A 15,148-nucleotide genomic window follows, 5' to 3' on the forward strand; every position below is an offset into this window, starting at 1 on the left:
CCTTAATACCTTTCAAGTTTTTAGATAATTGCTAAAGCAGTTACATCAGCCAAGTTGATTTCCTCTAAAAATGAATTCCAGTGCCCAGTGTCTTTAAAAAGTCAAAGGCACAAGAGAAAACAAAAGTAAACAAGGAGACTCCTTAGGATTGAAGATGTAATGACATAACCAGATAAGATGTATGCATTTTATTTGTCTTCAAGTCTACTGTAAAAACATTTGGAGAAAACTGGGGAAATTTAAATACAGACGAGGTGTTAGATTATGTTAAGTAATTATCATCAGTTTTGTTAGATGTAAGGTTTTATGGTTCTATAAGAAAATGTGCTCATTTTTTTGAGATAAATTAAGTATTTTGGGGTGCAACATCATGAAGTCTATAAAAGTACTCAAGCTTCCCCCAAATAAATGAAACCAAAAAAAAATAAATTTCAGTGCACAGGAAGGATCTTTTTGTTTGTTTGTTTTTGAGGAGTGAAGTTAAAGAGAAGAGATAAGGAAGACTCAGATTTCTGGTTTGGGTGAAGAGTGGCGACATGTCCATCTTTTACTGACTGTGCGTTCTTGGGCTCTCAGTGTGATAGAAATTGACAAGAGGTCAAAAGAGTTTTCCCAGACAAGGCTTTATTGGAGCTTATGCCCAGGCATAAGAGAAGCAGCACGAGAGAAAGAGAATTCTCTTCCTGGCTCCCCGAAGACAGTCAGGAGAGGAATTTTAAAGGGGCTAAAGTAGGCAGGGAGTGATATTTAAGCATGTAGAGGTGGGGAACTTCTGGCACCTGCACAGTATAACAGGATAGACAGCTTCTTCCTGTGTTGCATATCTCATTAGCATGTTAAATCCCCACCCGTGGGCATGATGTTTAGTATTATAATGCAGCTAAGGTGGAGGACTGGTCATTCTTCAGATCTCCTGCACATGCGGGCAATAGGGTTAACTCCCTTGAGTAAGATTTAAGATGGGAGCCACTTATTTTTGTTTCCTCGAGGTCTGCAATCAGTGGGAATGGCCCTTTGAACAAGATGTATAGCGCAAGGTCTGGATGGGGTCCCCACTGGTTATGGGTCCCCCCAGCCAGCTTGTAGTAGAAGTCCTCAGTGGGTTGTGACGGGGAATGAGTCCTATCTCTACTCTCTCTCACCTTCATCCCTAATACTCTACCCCACAAGGTTTAGAGCTACCACCCCCCCTAATAATAGGGCCGCCCATAATTGAGAAGTGATTTTAGTTACTTTTTATTTTGAAATAATTTTAGACTTATGTGGACGTGGCAAAAATAGTACAGTTTCTGTGAACCATTCATTTAGCTGCTCCAGTGATAACATCTTTCATAACCATAGTTATCAAAACCTGGACATGGTCGCTGGTGCAGTGCTATTAATGAAACTGCAGATCTTAATTGGTTTTCACCATTTTTTACATACACTCAGTTTTCTTGTTATTTTGCATTTGTTTTGATTTGTAGTTCTACGAAATCTTGTCACATGTATAGGTGGGTATGTCTATCACCATACATGCACAGGATGTAGATGACATGCTGTTTTTTTAGTCTTTTCACATGGCTAACAACATTGTTGTTGTTGTTGTTGTTGAGACGAAGTCTCACTCTGTCACCCAGGCTGGAGTGAGTGCAGTGGCATGGTCTCGGCTCCCTGCAACCTCCGCCTCCCGAGTTCAAGCGATTCTTCTGCCTCATCCTCCCAAGTAGCTGGTACAACTGGCATGTGCCACCAAGCCCAGCTAATTTTTGTATTCTTAGTAGAGATGGGGTTTTACCTTGTTGGCCAGGCTGGTCTCGAATTCCTGACCTCAAGTGATCTGCCCGCCTTGGCCTCCCAAAGTGCTGGGATTACAGGCATGGGCCACAAGTGCCCGGCTTGTTTTCACATGGTTTTTGCCCACTGAGCTGTTTCTAATTGAGCTAGACCCACGGTAAGAACTCAGAAAGCTTTGAGTGCATCCCATCCCCTCTCCTCTAACTTAATTCTCTGCTCTTCTCCTCTAGCTCCCATTGTTGCCTGTGAATGGCCACGAACCTTTCCTGTGTTTCATTATGACTCTAAGATGCCTTTGCTCACCTCTGTGGACTTCGTTCTGTCCTCTTCCTTAATTCCAGGCCAGAGCCACCTCTTCTTGCTGCAAAGCTGAGATCTCCTTTCTCACTCTCATCTCCAGGAGTGCTGGAGTTCAAAGGTACACCAGGGTTTGATAATACTTTCTTCCGTGGTAGACAAGGTGGTCCCTGCCACTCCCAGGCTCATGTTTTACCAGCCTGGGAGCAGCCGTGGAGGGGAGGTTTTACCAGTAGTCCTGGCCAAATAAGTCCCAGGAGGATGCTGATGGTGCAGCTGGGCCATGTGTCTGTCCCCGAACCAGTCACTGAGCCAGGGCACTTGGGTCATTCCCTGGCCCCTGCTGTCCCCTTTAGCTTATGGTTGAAGGTGGTGGGGGTGAATCAGCTCTATCTAAAGCACATGGAATGGGTGCATCCCATGAAAAGATTTTTGTTGTTGTTGTTTTTCAGAAGAAAGGGAAAGAAGGGACTGGTTGAGCTTGTTGAGCTTGTGCCTGTGTGCCAGTTCAGAATTCACTGGTCATCTTGTAGGGGGAAGGGGGAGTCACCTTTGAGTCAGCCAGGTTGCCATCCTGGCCCAGTAGGTTTTGACCAGAGTACGTGGAGTCACATGGCAGCAGAAGTTGCAGAAAGGAAGGATTTCTTATTTGTTTCTGTTATCTATTGCTATACAACAAACTATCCCAGTGTTTAGTGGCTTAAGACAACAATCATTTTATTTATTGCACATATTTCTACAATCTGGGCATGGGTGGGGACTGGGAGAGCTTGTCTGTGTTCCACATGTTGTCAGCTGGGGCAGCTCACTGGGGCCAGAGGATCCACTTCTAAGATGGTCCAGTGCTCTGTGGCTGTTGGCTGGGGGCTCAGCTGGGCTGTTGGCTGAGGGCATTGATTCTTCATCCATGGCCTCTCCATAGGGCTAACTTGGGCTTCTTACAGCATGGTGGTCTCCAGGTAGTCTGACTTCTTACACAGAGGCTGGCTTCCCCCAGAGCACAAAATGGAAGGTACCAGGCCTTCTTAAGGATTAGGCCCCAGGCCGGGCCCGCTGGCTCACGCCTGTAATCCTAGCACTTTGGGAGGCTGAGGCGGGCAGATCACTTGAGGTCAGGAGTTCAAGACCAGCCTGGCCAATATGATGAAACCCCATCTCTACTAAAAATACAAAAATTAGCCGGGCATGGAGGCGCAAGAGTGTAATCCCAGCTACTCCGGAGGCTGAGGCAGGAGAATTGCTTTAACCCAGGAGGCAGAGGTTGCAGTGAGCTGAGATCATGCCACTGCACTCCAGACTGGGTGACAGAGTGAGATCCTGTCTCAAAAAAAAAAAAAAAAAAAAAGGATTAGACCCTGAACTGGCACAGCATCATTTATGCCAGCATGCCAGTGCTCCCAACCTTTTTGGTATCAGTGACCAGTTTCGTAAAAGACAATTTTTCCACAGATGGTGGGGGCAGTGGGGGGATTGCTTCAGGATAAAACTATTCTACTTCAGATCATCAGGCATTAGATTCCAATAAGGACCACACAACCTGCATCCCTGGCATGTGCAGTTCACCATAGGGTTTGTGCTCCTATGAGAATCTGATGCTGCTGCTGATCTGATAGGTGGTGGAGCTCAGATAGTAGTGCTCACTTGCCAGTACCGGTCCATGGCCCGGGGGTTGGGGATCCCTGATTTATACTACATTTTATTGGTTAAAACAGGTCACAGAGACAACCTGGATTGAAGGGCAGCTGGCTATATAAGGCATAAATACTGGAGGCTGTGGCTCATTAGTAACAGTCCATTACTCTGGACTGTTACCAGAGTAATAGTTTACCACTCTCTTCCCATAGGCCCTGTGATATCCAGAACCCCTGTGACCATCCCCAACGCTGGAGTTGGCCTCTTATTATTATTTTGAATTTGAAGCAGTTATTCAGTGCCTTCATTTTCTTTTCCCCCTTCAACTGAGCCACAGAGCATTTGTAGCTTTTGGGACTCAAGGGAAAAGGTCGTCAAGGTCAAGGTCAACCAGATGATTGGCACTTTTAGGCTGCCTTGAGTGATCTCTAGTGAGCATCAATTTGGTCTCTTTTTTTTTTTTTGGTAGAACAGTCTGTGCTTATTTCCTCAAATCTGAGTTGCATTACAAAAATTAATTGTCCTATTGTCCTAGTTTAAAATGTGTCTGTCTGAGAAACAGGGTGAGCGGAAACCCCAAACTCTTCATACTCCAGGGGTTTGTGGGGTGGCAGCAAATGCCCGGGTAGGCTTTTGGCCCTTTGTCCATTTCCAGAAGGAGGGGGCACTGAGTCCACATGCGGAGATAGCTTTGCGGGATCCTGTTGGGGAAGGAAGGAGCCAGGCTGTGCCTGGGCTGCAGTTGTGTGGCTGCATCCTCAGGTGGAGTGAACTCCAGCTTCTAATTGGCTCATGTTAATTTCATTTTAGTGGATATCATGGAAATAAAAGAAATCCGCCCAGGGAAGAACTCCAAAGATTTCGAGCGAGCAAAAGCAGTTCGCCAGAAAGAAGACTGCTGCTTCACCATCCTGTATGGCACTCAGTTTGTCCTCAGCACGCTCAGCTTGGCAGGTGGGTGCATGTTTCTGTGCCTTTCTCCTTCTCTGTGCCTAGTCTCTTCCTGAAGAAGTTCACTAATAGCAGAATGCTCACCCCTGCCTGCTCACTGATGTGTATTTGGGATCATGGTTTTGAATCCCAGCCCTGCCCCTTTCTAGCTGTGTGTGTTTAGGTGAGTGACTTAACCTCTCTGAGCTGCAGTTTGCTCAGCTGTGAAATGGGGAGAATCATAATGCCTATCTCATGGCGGTATTGTGAGGAGTATGTTAAGTGTCTCTCTAGCTCATGCTGAGAGCTGAATAAGTGATGATTAGATAGTTTTAACCCTGAAGGCCAGGCTCTGTTGGATGAAAAATGTAGGCTGGGCTCATCCCTGTAATCCCAGCACTTTGGGAGACTGAGGCGGGCAGATCACTTGAGGTCAGGAGTTTGAGACCAGCATGGCCAACATGGTGAAACCCCATCTCTACTAAAAATACAAAAACTAGCTGGGTGTGGTGGTGCGCACCTGTAGTCCCAGCTATTTGAAAGGGTGAGGCACAAGAATTGCTTGAACCAGTGAGCCAAGATTGCGTCACTGCACTACAGTCTGGGTGACAGAGCAAGACTCTGTCTCAAAAAAAAAAAAAAAAAAAAAAAAAATGTAACCTGTTTTCCTCCAGCAGATGTGGCTCAGCAAATCTGATTGATCTGCAGGAACTGTCCTGAGATCTTCTATTGCACACACACATGCACTTTCCTCACTTTACTCAGGGGCAGAAGCTTGTAGCTATTTTCAAGTTCAGTCCTAGAATTCATTGACTTAGAAGTATATATATATTAATTAAGAAAATAAATATGATTATAATAGACCAGAGTGGGTGAGGCAGCTCTCAAAGTTGAGCAATACAGGGACATTTATTTTAGGGTCAAATAACTTATTAATTTCTCATTCATTCTTTTACTACGCGTCTTTTGAGCCTATACTCTGTGTTAGGTTGTGTACATGCCAGTGAGCTAGGAAGATGAATGGGACCTGGTGCTGCCTTTAAGAAGCTCTCAGTCTGCTTGGGGAGACAGATGTGTGCACTGGGATAAGACCTAGTGCAAGCATGATACAGTGTGCTGTGAATGTTTAATTCCAGGGAAGCTTGGCAGAGAAGGTGACTTTTACACTGGGTTTTGAGGCTTCAGTAGGAGTTTGGAGGAAAGAGAGGGAGGGTCCTCCAGGGAAAGGCTGTGGTGTGTGCCAGGGCTTGGAGGAGGGAAATAGCATGTCGGATGTAGGAAATGAGGAGCGAATGTCTGATTGATGATATGGAGGGGGAGTTGGTAGAGATGGGGTAGGAGGGCAAGGCCCGTGGCAGTGAAGCTTCACACCTCTGTCTCCTTAGCCCCACCTGCAGGCTGAGCCCTGACCCCCTGTTCTTAACTTGGTAAGGAGACCAGAAGAACCCGGGTCTTGGAAGCCAGGATGTGAACTTTGATATATATCCCACTCTGGGTCCCTCTTCCAGAACCCTAAATTCAAGGTCAGCACAGTGATGGTCAAGATTTTGATTCACATTCCATCTTTTCACTTACTGGCTCTGAGACAAACTCAGCCCTTCAGAGCCTCAGTTTCCTCTGCATCTATGTGGGAAGATGAGAGCAGCAGTCTCTGCCATGGGTGTACAGACTGATAAAGTACCACCTGGTGCTTAAGGAGAGGCTTCATAGTTCCATGAGGTGTTTGCACTGTTAGCTTCATTTTACAGGTGAGATGAGGCACAGAGTAGGATTAAGTAACCTCCTGAATGTCACACAGCCCTGAAGTGGTGCAGTGGGACTTGAGCTATGATCTTCCTTTTGCCAGATGCCAAGCTCTTAACCACTCCTCAATGCTGCTTATTAGCAAGGGTAATACCAACCAGGGGTATTAGCAAGCCATACTCTCTTGGGTATTAGCAAGCTCTGCTTGCTGTCCCTCTGTGCCATCTTGATTAGAAGCAGGGGAGATACTGACAGCTGCTTAGGGTTGTGGTGCAGATTATTTCAGATCCTGCATTTTATTAGTTAGCATAGGGTTAAAAGCTAACACTCTTTAATAAAACAAAAAGCTAAATCCCTAAGCCAGTGGTACTTATCCATGGGAAGCTGAATACCGCCCTCCCACGATGCCCATGTCCTAATCCCGGGAACCTGTGAATATATTATCCTCTATGGAAAAGAAGACTTTGCGGGTGTGGTTAAATTGAGGATCTTGAGGTTAAATTGAGGAAATATCCTGGACTATCTGGGTGTCCAGTGGAATCACAAGAGTTCTTATAAGAGATACACGAGAAGGTCATTCCCAGAGAAAGAGATGTGAGGATGGAAACAAAGGTCAGCAGATGAGAGGCCGTGAGTTAAGGAATGTAGGCAGCCTGCAGAAGCTGGGAAAGGCGAGGAAACAGATTCTTCCCCAGCGCTTTCAGAAGGAATCCAGAGATCTCATACAACCAGTCTATTTTAGACTTTTGGCCTCTCTAACGGTCTGAAAATAAATCTGTATTACTTTAAGCCACTAAGTTTGTGGTCATTTGTTATAGCAGCAGAGGAGACTGATCACTCAACCTTTGATATACTTTGGCATCAGGCAGGTGTTTCCACCTGTTGATGTCTCCCTCATCCCTCTCTTCTGGTTTAATTACTTTAGGGTGGGACCTAAGTATTGGGGTTTTGAAAAGCCCTCAAGTGATTCTCCTGAGCAGCTGGAGTTGAGAAACTCTGCTCTGGAGTTGGACGCCTGGGTTTGAATTCCTCAGCTTTTTCATCCCTGGAGTCAGTGTGCTGCCAGGGTAAGATAATGGATTCTTGTTTAAAATCCTGTGTCTTCCACTGTCTCAGTGTCCTGTGGCTACTATAAAGAAATGCTGTAGACTGGGGGTTTAAACAACAGACATTTATTTTTTTGCAGTTCTGGGGGCTGGTAAGTCCAAGATCAAGATGCTGGATGGTTGAGCTCTGGTGAGGGCTCTCTTCCTGACTTGCAGACAGCCACCTTCTTGCTTTGTGCTCACATGGCTTTTCCTCAGGGTGTGCATGGATAGAGAGGGAGCCCTAGTCTCTCTTTCTCTTCTCTAAAAGGGCGTTAATCCCCTCATGGAGGCCCCACCCTCATTACCTCATTGAAACCTAAATACCTCACAAAGGCCCTACCTCAGGGGTTAGAGATTCAACATATGAATTCAGAAGGAATGCAAATATTCAGTCTGTAATGGCTGCTAGGAGCTGTGTGGCCTTGGACACATCACTGAACCTATCTTAGGTTCAGTGGTTTCTCCGTGTGTTAAATGGGAATATAATAGTACTTCCCTTGTGGGATCAATATAGGAAAAACACTTAGAACAATGTCTAGTATATATATATAGTTAGTGCTCAAATGATGTTAACAATATCATAGTGATAGTTCTCACCACTCCCTCCATTCTTAGCTGATTCCATTTGGCACAGGAAATAACCCACTTGTCTTCCCTGTGGTGCAAAGCTCATCATGAATGTGTGGCCCCATCTCAGACAAAAAGCAGGTCCTAGAGCCATGAAGGTGTGAAGGGGATGCTTTCTTTGCCTCCTGCAAAACTAGAAACCAGCAGAGGCTTCTCCCATCTTTGTGATCTGTATGGGGCCGGGCTTTGTAAGCAGACATCTTCCCAGGAATTAACACAACATTTCTGTTCCCTTTCTCCACTCCAGCTGACTCTAAAGAAGATGCAGTTAATTGGCTCTCTGGCTTGAAAATCTTACACCAAGAAGCGATGAATGCGTCCACACCCACCATTATCGAGAGGTAATTGGCTTTTGCCTGTTTATTTGCATAGTCGCTGATTCCTTTATTCTGCTGCCTTTAGCCAACATGGGCTACAGGGGAAAAAAAAAAGGGACATTGGTTTTTTGAGGCTCATTGAGTGTCTTGTATGCAATGGGTGCCTAGTAGCGGTTGGAGCTCTACAGTTTTTCAAATAAGTGCGTTTCCCTGTGCTAGTTTTCAGCCTTGGCCTATTGGAGTGAGTGGTGCATTGGACTCGAGATAGAAACATTCCTGGGGTATGTGTTGGGGAAAACAGGGCTTCATTCTTAAAGTATTTAATAAGAGATTCAGTGGACTGATGAAAGGACAGACATAAGGTCTGGAATTTTCCACCTATCACTCCCTCCTGGGTTGATGAAGACCTCAAGACTGTCTCTTTAGTGTCATGGGAGTCTAGATGGGCATTGGGATGTAAGTTATTTTACTTCCACTAAATCAAAGTCCTCTACTTTGTACTATTTTTCTTTCTAGCTTTTTGGGGATTAATGACTATCATCAGAAGGAATTGTCCATGTAAAGAAACCTGGCCTTTCTGAGTTGAAATCTTGCCTTAGATAGGCCTTTTCCACTACTAGGAGGAAACTGCTTCCCAAACTGCCCTTGTTAGAAAGTTGGAAGACTCCTCCTTTTGGTTCCAGTTCCTTTTGTGCACATCCTGTAGGACTCACTTAGACTTGTGCTATTTTCTAAATTTTCTCTTTCTCTCTCTTTTGTCTCAAATTTCTTTCCAGTTGGCTGAGAAAGCAGATATATTCTGTGGATCAAACCAGAAGAAACAGGTAAAAGTCATTTAGTTTTCTTCTGATCACTTTGGATTTTGATCTTCATTCTTTCTTTAAACCTTCCAAGGGGGTGGGAGCATGACCTGTTGGGGGCAAGGTCCTCACTGTGTCCAATGTGATCTGCAGATGCTATGTTGGGTCCTGGGATTGAGGATGACAAAATCCTCCTCCTGGAAGGAGCCTCTATTCCGCGGAAAATTCAAGTCTAGCCTCAGAGATGATCTCTGCCATGGGGCATTCGGACCTCATCACAAATATTTGAGCACCTTTAATATCCTGGGAATACAGCAGTAACCACAGTCGTGATGGCACCAGCCCATGCTTTGTGACAGGAGAGAGACTGACCAGTTTGAATTGAAGAAGTAAACCAGGTGGTTCTTTTTTTTTTTTTTGAGATGGAGTCTCGCTCTGTTGCCCAGGCTGGAGTGCAGTGGCATGATCTCGGCTCACTGCAAGCTCTGCCTCCTGGGTTCACACCATTCTCCTGCCTCAGCCTCCCAAGTAGCTGGACTACAGGCACCCGCCCCCACACCTGGCTAATTTTTTTGTATTTTTAGTAGAGACAGGGTTTCACCGTGTTCAGCAGGATGGTCTCGAACTCCTGACCTTGTGATCCGCCCACCTCGGCCTCCCAAAGTCCTGGGATTACAGGCATGAGCCACTGCGCCCGGCCACCAGGTGGTTCTAAGGGCTGGTAGAGATGTGTTGGGTGATGTGATAACGTGTATTCAGTTTACTTTTTCACTTAAAAGTACCTCTTGGAGAAGCTCCCTATCAGTCCTGCACAAAGCTCTATGACAGACTATTATTATTATTTTTTAGAGGCAGGGTCTCTCTCTGTTGCCCAGACTGGAGTGCAGTGGCACAATCATAGCTCGCTGCAGCCATAAACTCCTGGGCTCAAATGATCCTCCCGCCTCAGCCTCCTGAGTAGCTGGGAACTACAGGTGTGCTTCACCATGCCTGGCTTATTTATTATTATTATTATTTTTTTTGCAAAGGTGAAGTCTTACCCAGACATTTTTTTTAAAAAAGCAAATGTGGTTTTGGTTTTTCCTTAGATTAATGCATTGTCATTTCAGAAATCATTTCCGTGTTGATGCACAGAGAGCTGCTCCCAATCCTTTATTATTACTGTGATTAATGCTGCTATGGAAACCTTTGGGTCTATCTTTCTGTAAACTCATTTGGGGGGCTGTGAGTAGGATAAATTCTCAGAAACGAATACCAGCAGCGCAGTGTTTGCTGGTCTAATAGTTTAATAGCGAGAGGTAGCAATTTGTATAATATTTCTACCAGTGGGGCAAGAGGGCACCCTTTCCTGATGATTTATTGTGCCATTAGACTTTGATCTTTGTTCATCTGCAACCGAGGCAACCAAGTGTTTTTGCTTAAACTTGCTTTCTTTATGGGTGAGGTTGAGCATTTTTAATTCATTATGTTATTGAGGTATGATTCAGCTCTTAATAATGTAATGATAAAAACTACCATTTGGCCAGGCGCGGTGGTGTACACCTGTATTCCCAGCACTTTGGGAGGCAGAGGCAGGCAGATTGCCTGAGCTGAGGAGTTCGAGACCAGCCTGGGCAACACGGTAAAACCCTGTCTCTACTAAAATACAAAAAATTAGCCGGGCATGGTAGCATGCTCCTGTAGTCCCAGCTACTCAGGAGGCTGAGGCAGGAGAATTGCTTGAACCCGGGAGTTGGAGGTTGCAGTGAGCTGAGATCGTGCCACTGTACTCCAGCCTGGGTGACAGAGCAAGACTCCGTCTCAAAAAAACAAAACAAAACCAACCAAACAAAAAACACCAAAAAAAACCCACCACCACAACAAAAAAACAAAAAAACCAAACCAAAAGCAAAACCAAAAAAACCCTACCATTTATTGAACAACCGTGTATTTGGCATGCCAGGGATTGCATTGAGCTCTTCAGTCCTTGTCTCATGTTAGGTTCACATGAGACACCTTATTTTTTTGGTAAAATATTCCTTTCATTCATTCTTGGTTTATTTATGTCATTATCCTATGTGGATATGTCATTATCCCATCTAGATATGTCATTATCCTAGTTAATATCCAATAACTAAACTCTATCAGCTCTCTTATTTTGTTCTTGAAAATCTTTCCATCTTGAAGGTGACTTCGTGTCTGGTCAATGTCCTCTGTTACTTGTTGGCTTCAGGGTTTGGGTGAGCTTCCCTGGTTTCTTCACATGCCCGATGGGAGGATTTGGAACTCTTAACCAGGAAGTGGTTAAAAGTCTAGTAACATTAGGTCAGCCATTAGCTCACTCCATGTTTTTCTGTCCACCTGCCTTTCTCTCCCTCCTCTTCTTCTCATCCAACATGCCCTGCCTGCGCCCCCACGCTGGGCCACCCTCTAGTGTTACTGAGGTGGATTAAATGAGGTCCTTGTTTTGGAAGATTTGGTAGACACTGGTCTCTTTCAGCCTCGGAGGTGATGCCACCTCTGAGTTTTCTTTCTCCGTGGCTTATGATGATTCATAGCTGAGATTGGCACAGGGCTGAGAGAGGGAGCCACCCTCAGTGCCTCTCTCCACGCGGTGCTGGTATGGTGTGGCCAATCTGCCTCTGAAGTCAGCTCTTCATCTCTGAGGTCAAGAAATGGATACCACCCTCTTGCTCAGGAGGGATTCTGGCAAGTCTTGCACAGAGATCCATCTTCCCATCGGCTGGTCCAGGACCCTCTGCAGAGAGAACCTTTTCTGTTTCTGGACTGAGTTCATCCCTGCGTGCTCACCGGCTTCCTCTCCTCCATCTCCCTCCCAGTGGGCAGAGCCCTGCTCTCTGTCAACATGTGGAAAATCCCACCTTTCCCGTGGTTCTGGGAAGCCTGGAGGGAGATTTGCAAAAGAAACTTTGACCAAGGTGCCAATGAAAGAGCAACTAACTTCTGTCCTGCCAATTTCCCTCCCTTTCCTGTCACCCACGAGACTAATCGTGTTTCCTGAAGGAAAACAAAGGAGTCACAGAAGCAGAGGAAAGACTGAAGGCGAGAGGGGGCAGGCTCAGGGCTGGCCTAGCCCGGGCAGTGGACAAGTCTTAGGTGTTTTGCTTGGCCCAAGCACTCTGTTTCATTTTTTGACTTTTCTAGAGGCAAATGGTGGCAGCGGGCATTTGTTTATAGCCTGCTTTGCAGCCATGGCTGTAATAAGCACTTTACATCCTTAGGATATGCTCTTGGCTGACGGGTGAGCTAGGTGCTTTCAGACCCATTTTCTATGTGAGGACACTGAGGCCCAGAGAGGTTAAGTGACTTGACTGAAGCAGCCCAGGTTGTCAGGGGTGGCACCAGGGTTTGCAGACTTACTTTCCCCGCTGGTGTTGCTTTTCCTTTTTTTTTTTTTTTTTTTTTTTTAAATGTGCTACTGGCCGAGCATGGTGGCTGACACCTGTAATCCTAACACTTTGGGAGGCCAAGGCAGGTGGATCGCTTGAGCTCAGGAGTTGGAGACCAGCCTGAGCAACATGGCAAAACCCCGTCTGTACAAAAAGTACAATAAAGGTAGCTGGGTGTAGTGGTGCACATTTGTAGTCCTGCTACTTGAGAGGCTGAGGTGGGAGGATCATCTGAGCCCAGGGAGGTAGAGGCTGCAGTGAGCCATGATTGTGCCACTGAGCTCCAGCCTGGGCAACAGAGTGAAATCTCATCTCAAAAACAAAAACAAAAAGAAAAATAAAACAAAACCAAAAACAACGAAAACAAAAAAAATTGTGCTGTTGAGAGCTGGGGGAAATGCAGAAATCTTCCTTTCCCCACCCTGACCAATCACCTTATGATTTAAAAAAATTAAAAACAAATGTTAAAATTTGTTTTATTGTGGTAACAACAACGAAACATAGAACAACATTGATCATTTTAACTGTTCTTAGATATGTACTTCTGTGGGATGAAGTATATCATGTTGTCATGCTCCTGTCACCACCATCCATCTCCAGAACTTTTTCATCGTCTTAAATTGAGACTCTGCAGCCATTAAGCAGTAACTCCCCATTGGTTCTCTCTTTAGCCCCTGGAAACCACCACTCTACTGTCTGTCTGTCTGGATTGGATTGCTCCAGGTACCTCATATAAGTGGACTAATTTAATATTCATCCTTTTGTATCTGGCTTATTTCACTTAGTGTAATGTCTCCAAGTTTCATCTGTGTTGTAGCATGTGTTAGAATCTTCTTCCTTTTTAAGGTGAATAATATTCCATTGTATAGATAGACCACATTTTGTTTATCTACTTCTCCATCAATGGACACTTGAGTTGCTTCCACGTTTTGGCAATTGTGAATAGTGCTGCTGCGAACATGGGTGTACAAATCTGTTTGAGTCTCTGCTTTAAATTCCTTTGTGTATATATCCAGAAGCTGAATTGCTGGATCAAATGGTAATTCTGTTTATTTTGCGGCGTTGCTATACTGTTTTCTGTAGCAGCTACACCTTCCCAAGGCAATGCACAGGTTTCTCTTTTCTTCATATCCTCACCAACACTTACTTCCTTTCCCTCCTCTGCCCTTGCCCCCTTGGTGTATAACATTGGATTTGCATAAGCAGAATGTGCACTTCCCTTTGTCCTTTAGCCCTGGCAGGGACAGAGGAAATACTCTACCGGGAGGTGGCAAAGGGCGAGGGGGTTGCAGGTGGAAGGCAGGTGGGTGGGTCCATTTATCTCATTCAGCGTGAATGCAAATAGGCTTCCTATTTGAGACTTCAGAATGTTAGAGTCCCCTGGGGAGCTTTAGCAGAGCCACACCAGTAGCGATTCGGATTTTACTGTTCTGGGCATGGCCTCTGGCACTGAAAATTTTTTAAATAAGATTCTGCTGTGAAGCTGGGGTTGAAGATTAGGGCTGTCTAGAGAGCAATTTTCAAATTTGAGCATGCACCGGAATCCCCTGGAGGATTTGTGAAAGTGGAGGCTGCTGGGCTCCACCTCACAGTGGCTGATTGAGTAGGTGGTGGGCAGGGCTCAAGAATTTGCATTTCAGCAAATCCCCAGGTGATGTAGATGCTGCTGGTCTGGGAGCTACTTAGAGAAGCAGAACTCTGGGGCTGCGCTGTCCAGCAGGGCACCCCTCACCACAGGTGGCCATTCCAACAAAACAAAACAAAATGAAATAAAATACTTAGCTCCTCAGTGGAACTAGCTGCATTTCAGGGGCTCAGCAGCCCCATGTGGCTAGTAGCTAGTACCTCAGACAGCATAGATGTCTCCATCATTGTCGAAAGTTCTGTCAGATAGTGCTGAGGTTTAAATCTCAGATCTCACACTAACTCGTTGTGCGAATTGGGGTAAATGATTTGATTTCTGTGGGTTTCAGTTTACTCATGTGTAAAAGATAAAATAATAGTTCCCGCCTCCCAGGGCAGATGTGAGAGTTCAGGAGTTAATATGTGAAGGGTGCATGGACCGTGCCTGGCTCATGGTAAACACTTGACGAATGTTTCTTATTGCATTGTTGCCACAAAAGAGCTGGGGGCAGTGGAGGTGCCGGCCCAGCCTCAGCGTGGCTGGTAAGTGTCACGGGGCTGCCATCTTTAATCGTTTGGTGATGGCTGCCTCGGTGCGGGAGTCGAAGAACCCCGGGGGCCTCCCAGGCTGAGCAGGGAGGACACTGTGATTATTCCGTGCTGTCTGCCATGGGAGAGGGAGGGGCTGTTGGTAACTCATTCAGGGAATAGTTGCCGTCCTTCCCCAAAGGGATTCCCTTGTTTCCTAACCCACAGCCCTAGGTTGAGCCCCCAGGAAACATGATCTGAGATGTAGGTTTGTGTGCAGGAGTCTTACTGGGGAGTGCAGGGTCGTCACCCTGGGGGAGGGAAGGCAGCTGGAACAGGCAGCCGGGGAGTCACAACCATGCCCTGGGCAGATCTGACGGGGAGCTCTGAGCATGGCC

At 45.8% G+C, this 15,148-nt stretch overlaps 1 protein-coding gene across 5 annotated transcripts in view; it reads left to right on the forward strand.

The window, feature by feature from the left end:
• Positions 1 to 15,148, forward strand: part of PLCG2 (phospholipase C gamma 2) — a 177,324-nt gene that overhangs the window by 70,440 nt on the left and 91,736 nt on the right. For 4 of the 5 annotated variants that reach the window (XM_054452853.2, XM_054452855.2, XM_054452854.2 and 1 more), the window contains 3 exons: positions 4,516 to 4,659; positions 8,341 to 8,434; positions 9,187 to 9,234. In XM_054452853.2, coding sequence (XP_054308828.1) covers positions 4,516 to 4,659; positions 8,341 to 8,434; positions 9,187 to 9,234 — 286 coding nt within the window. Of the gene's footprint in view, positions 1 to 2,102; positions 2,195 to 4,515; positions 4,660 to 8,340; positions 8,435 to 9,186; positions 9,235 to 15,148 lie in introns of those variants that run through there. The other variant, XM_054452857.2, reaches the window with a different exon arrangement.

This window comes from Pongo pygmaeus, chromosome 18 (genome assembly GCF_028885625.2).
Source record: "Pongo pygmaeus isolate AG05252 chromosome 18, NHGRI_mPonPyg2-v2.0_pri, whole genome shotgun sequence".
Lineage (NCBI taxonomy): Eukaryota > Metazoa > Chordata > Mammalia > Primates > Hominidae > Pongo > Pongo pygmaeus.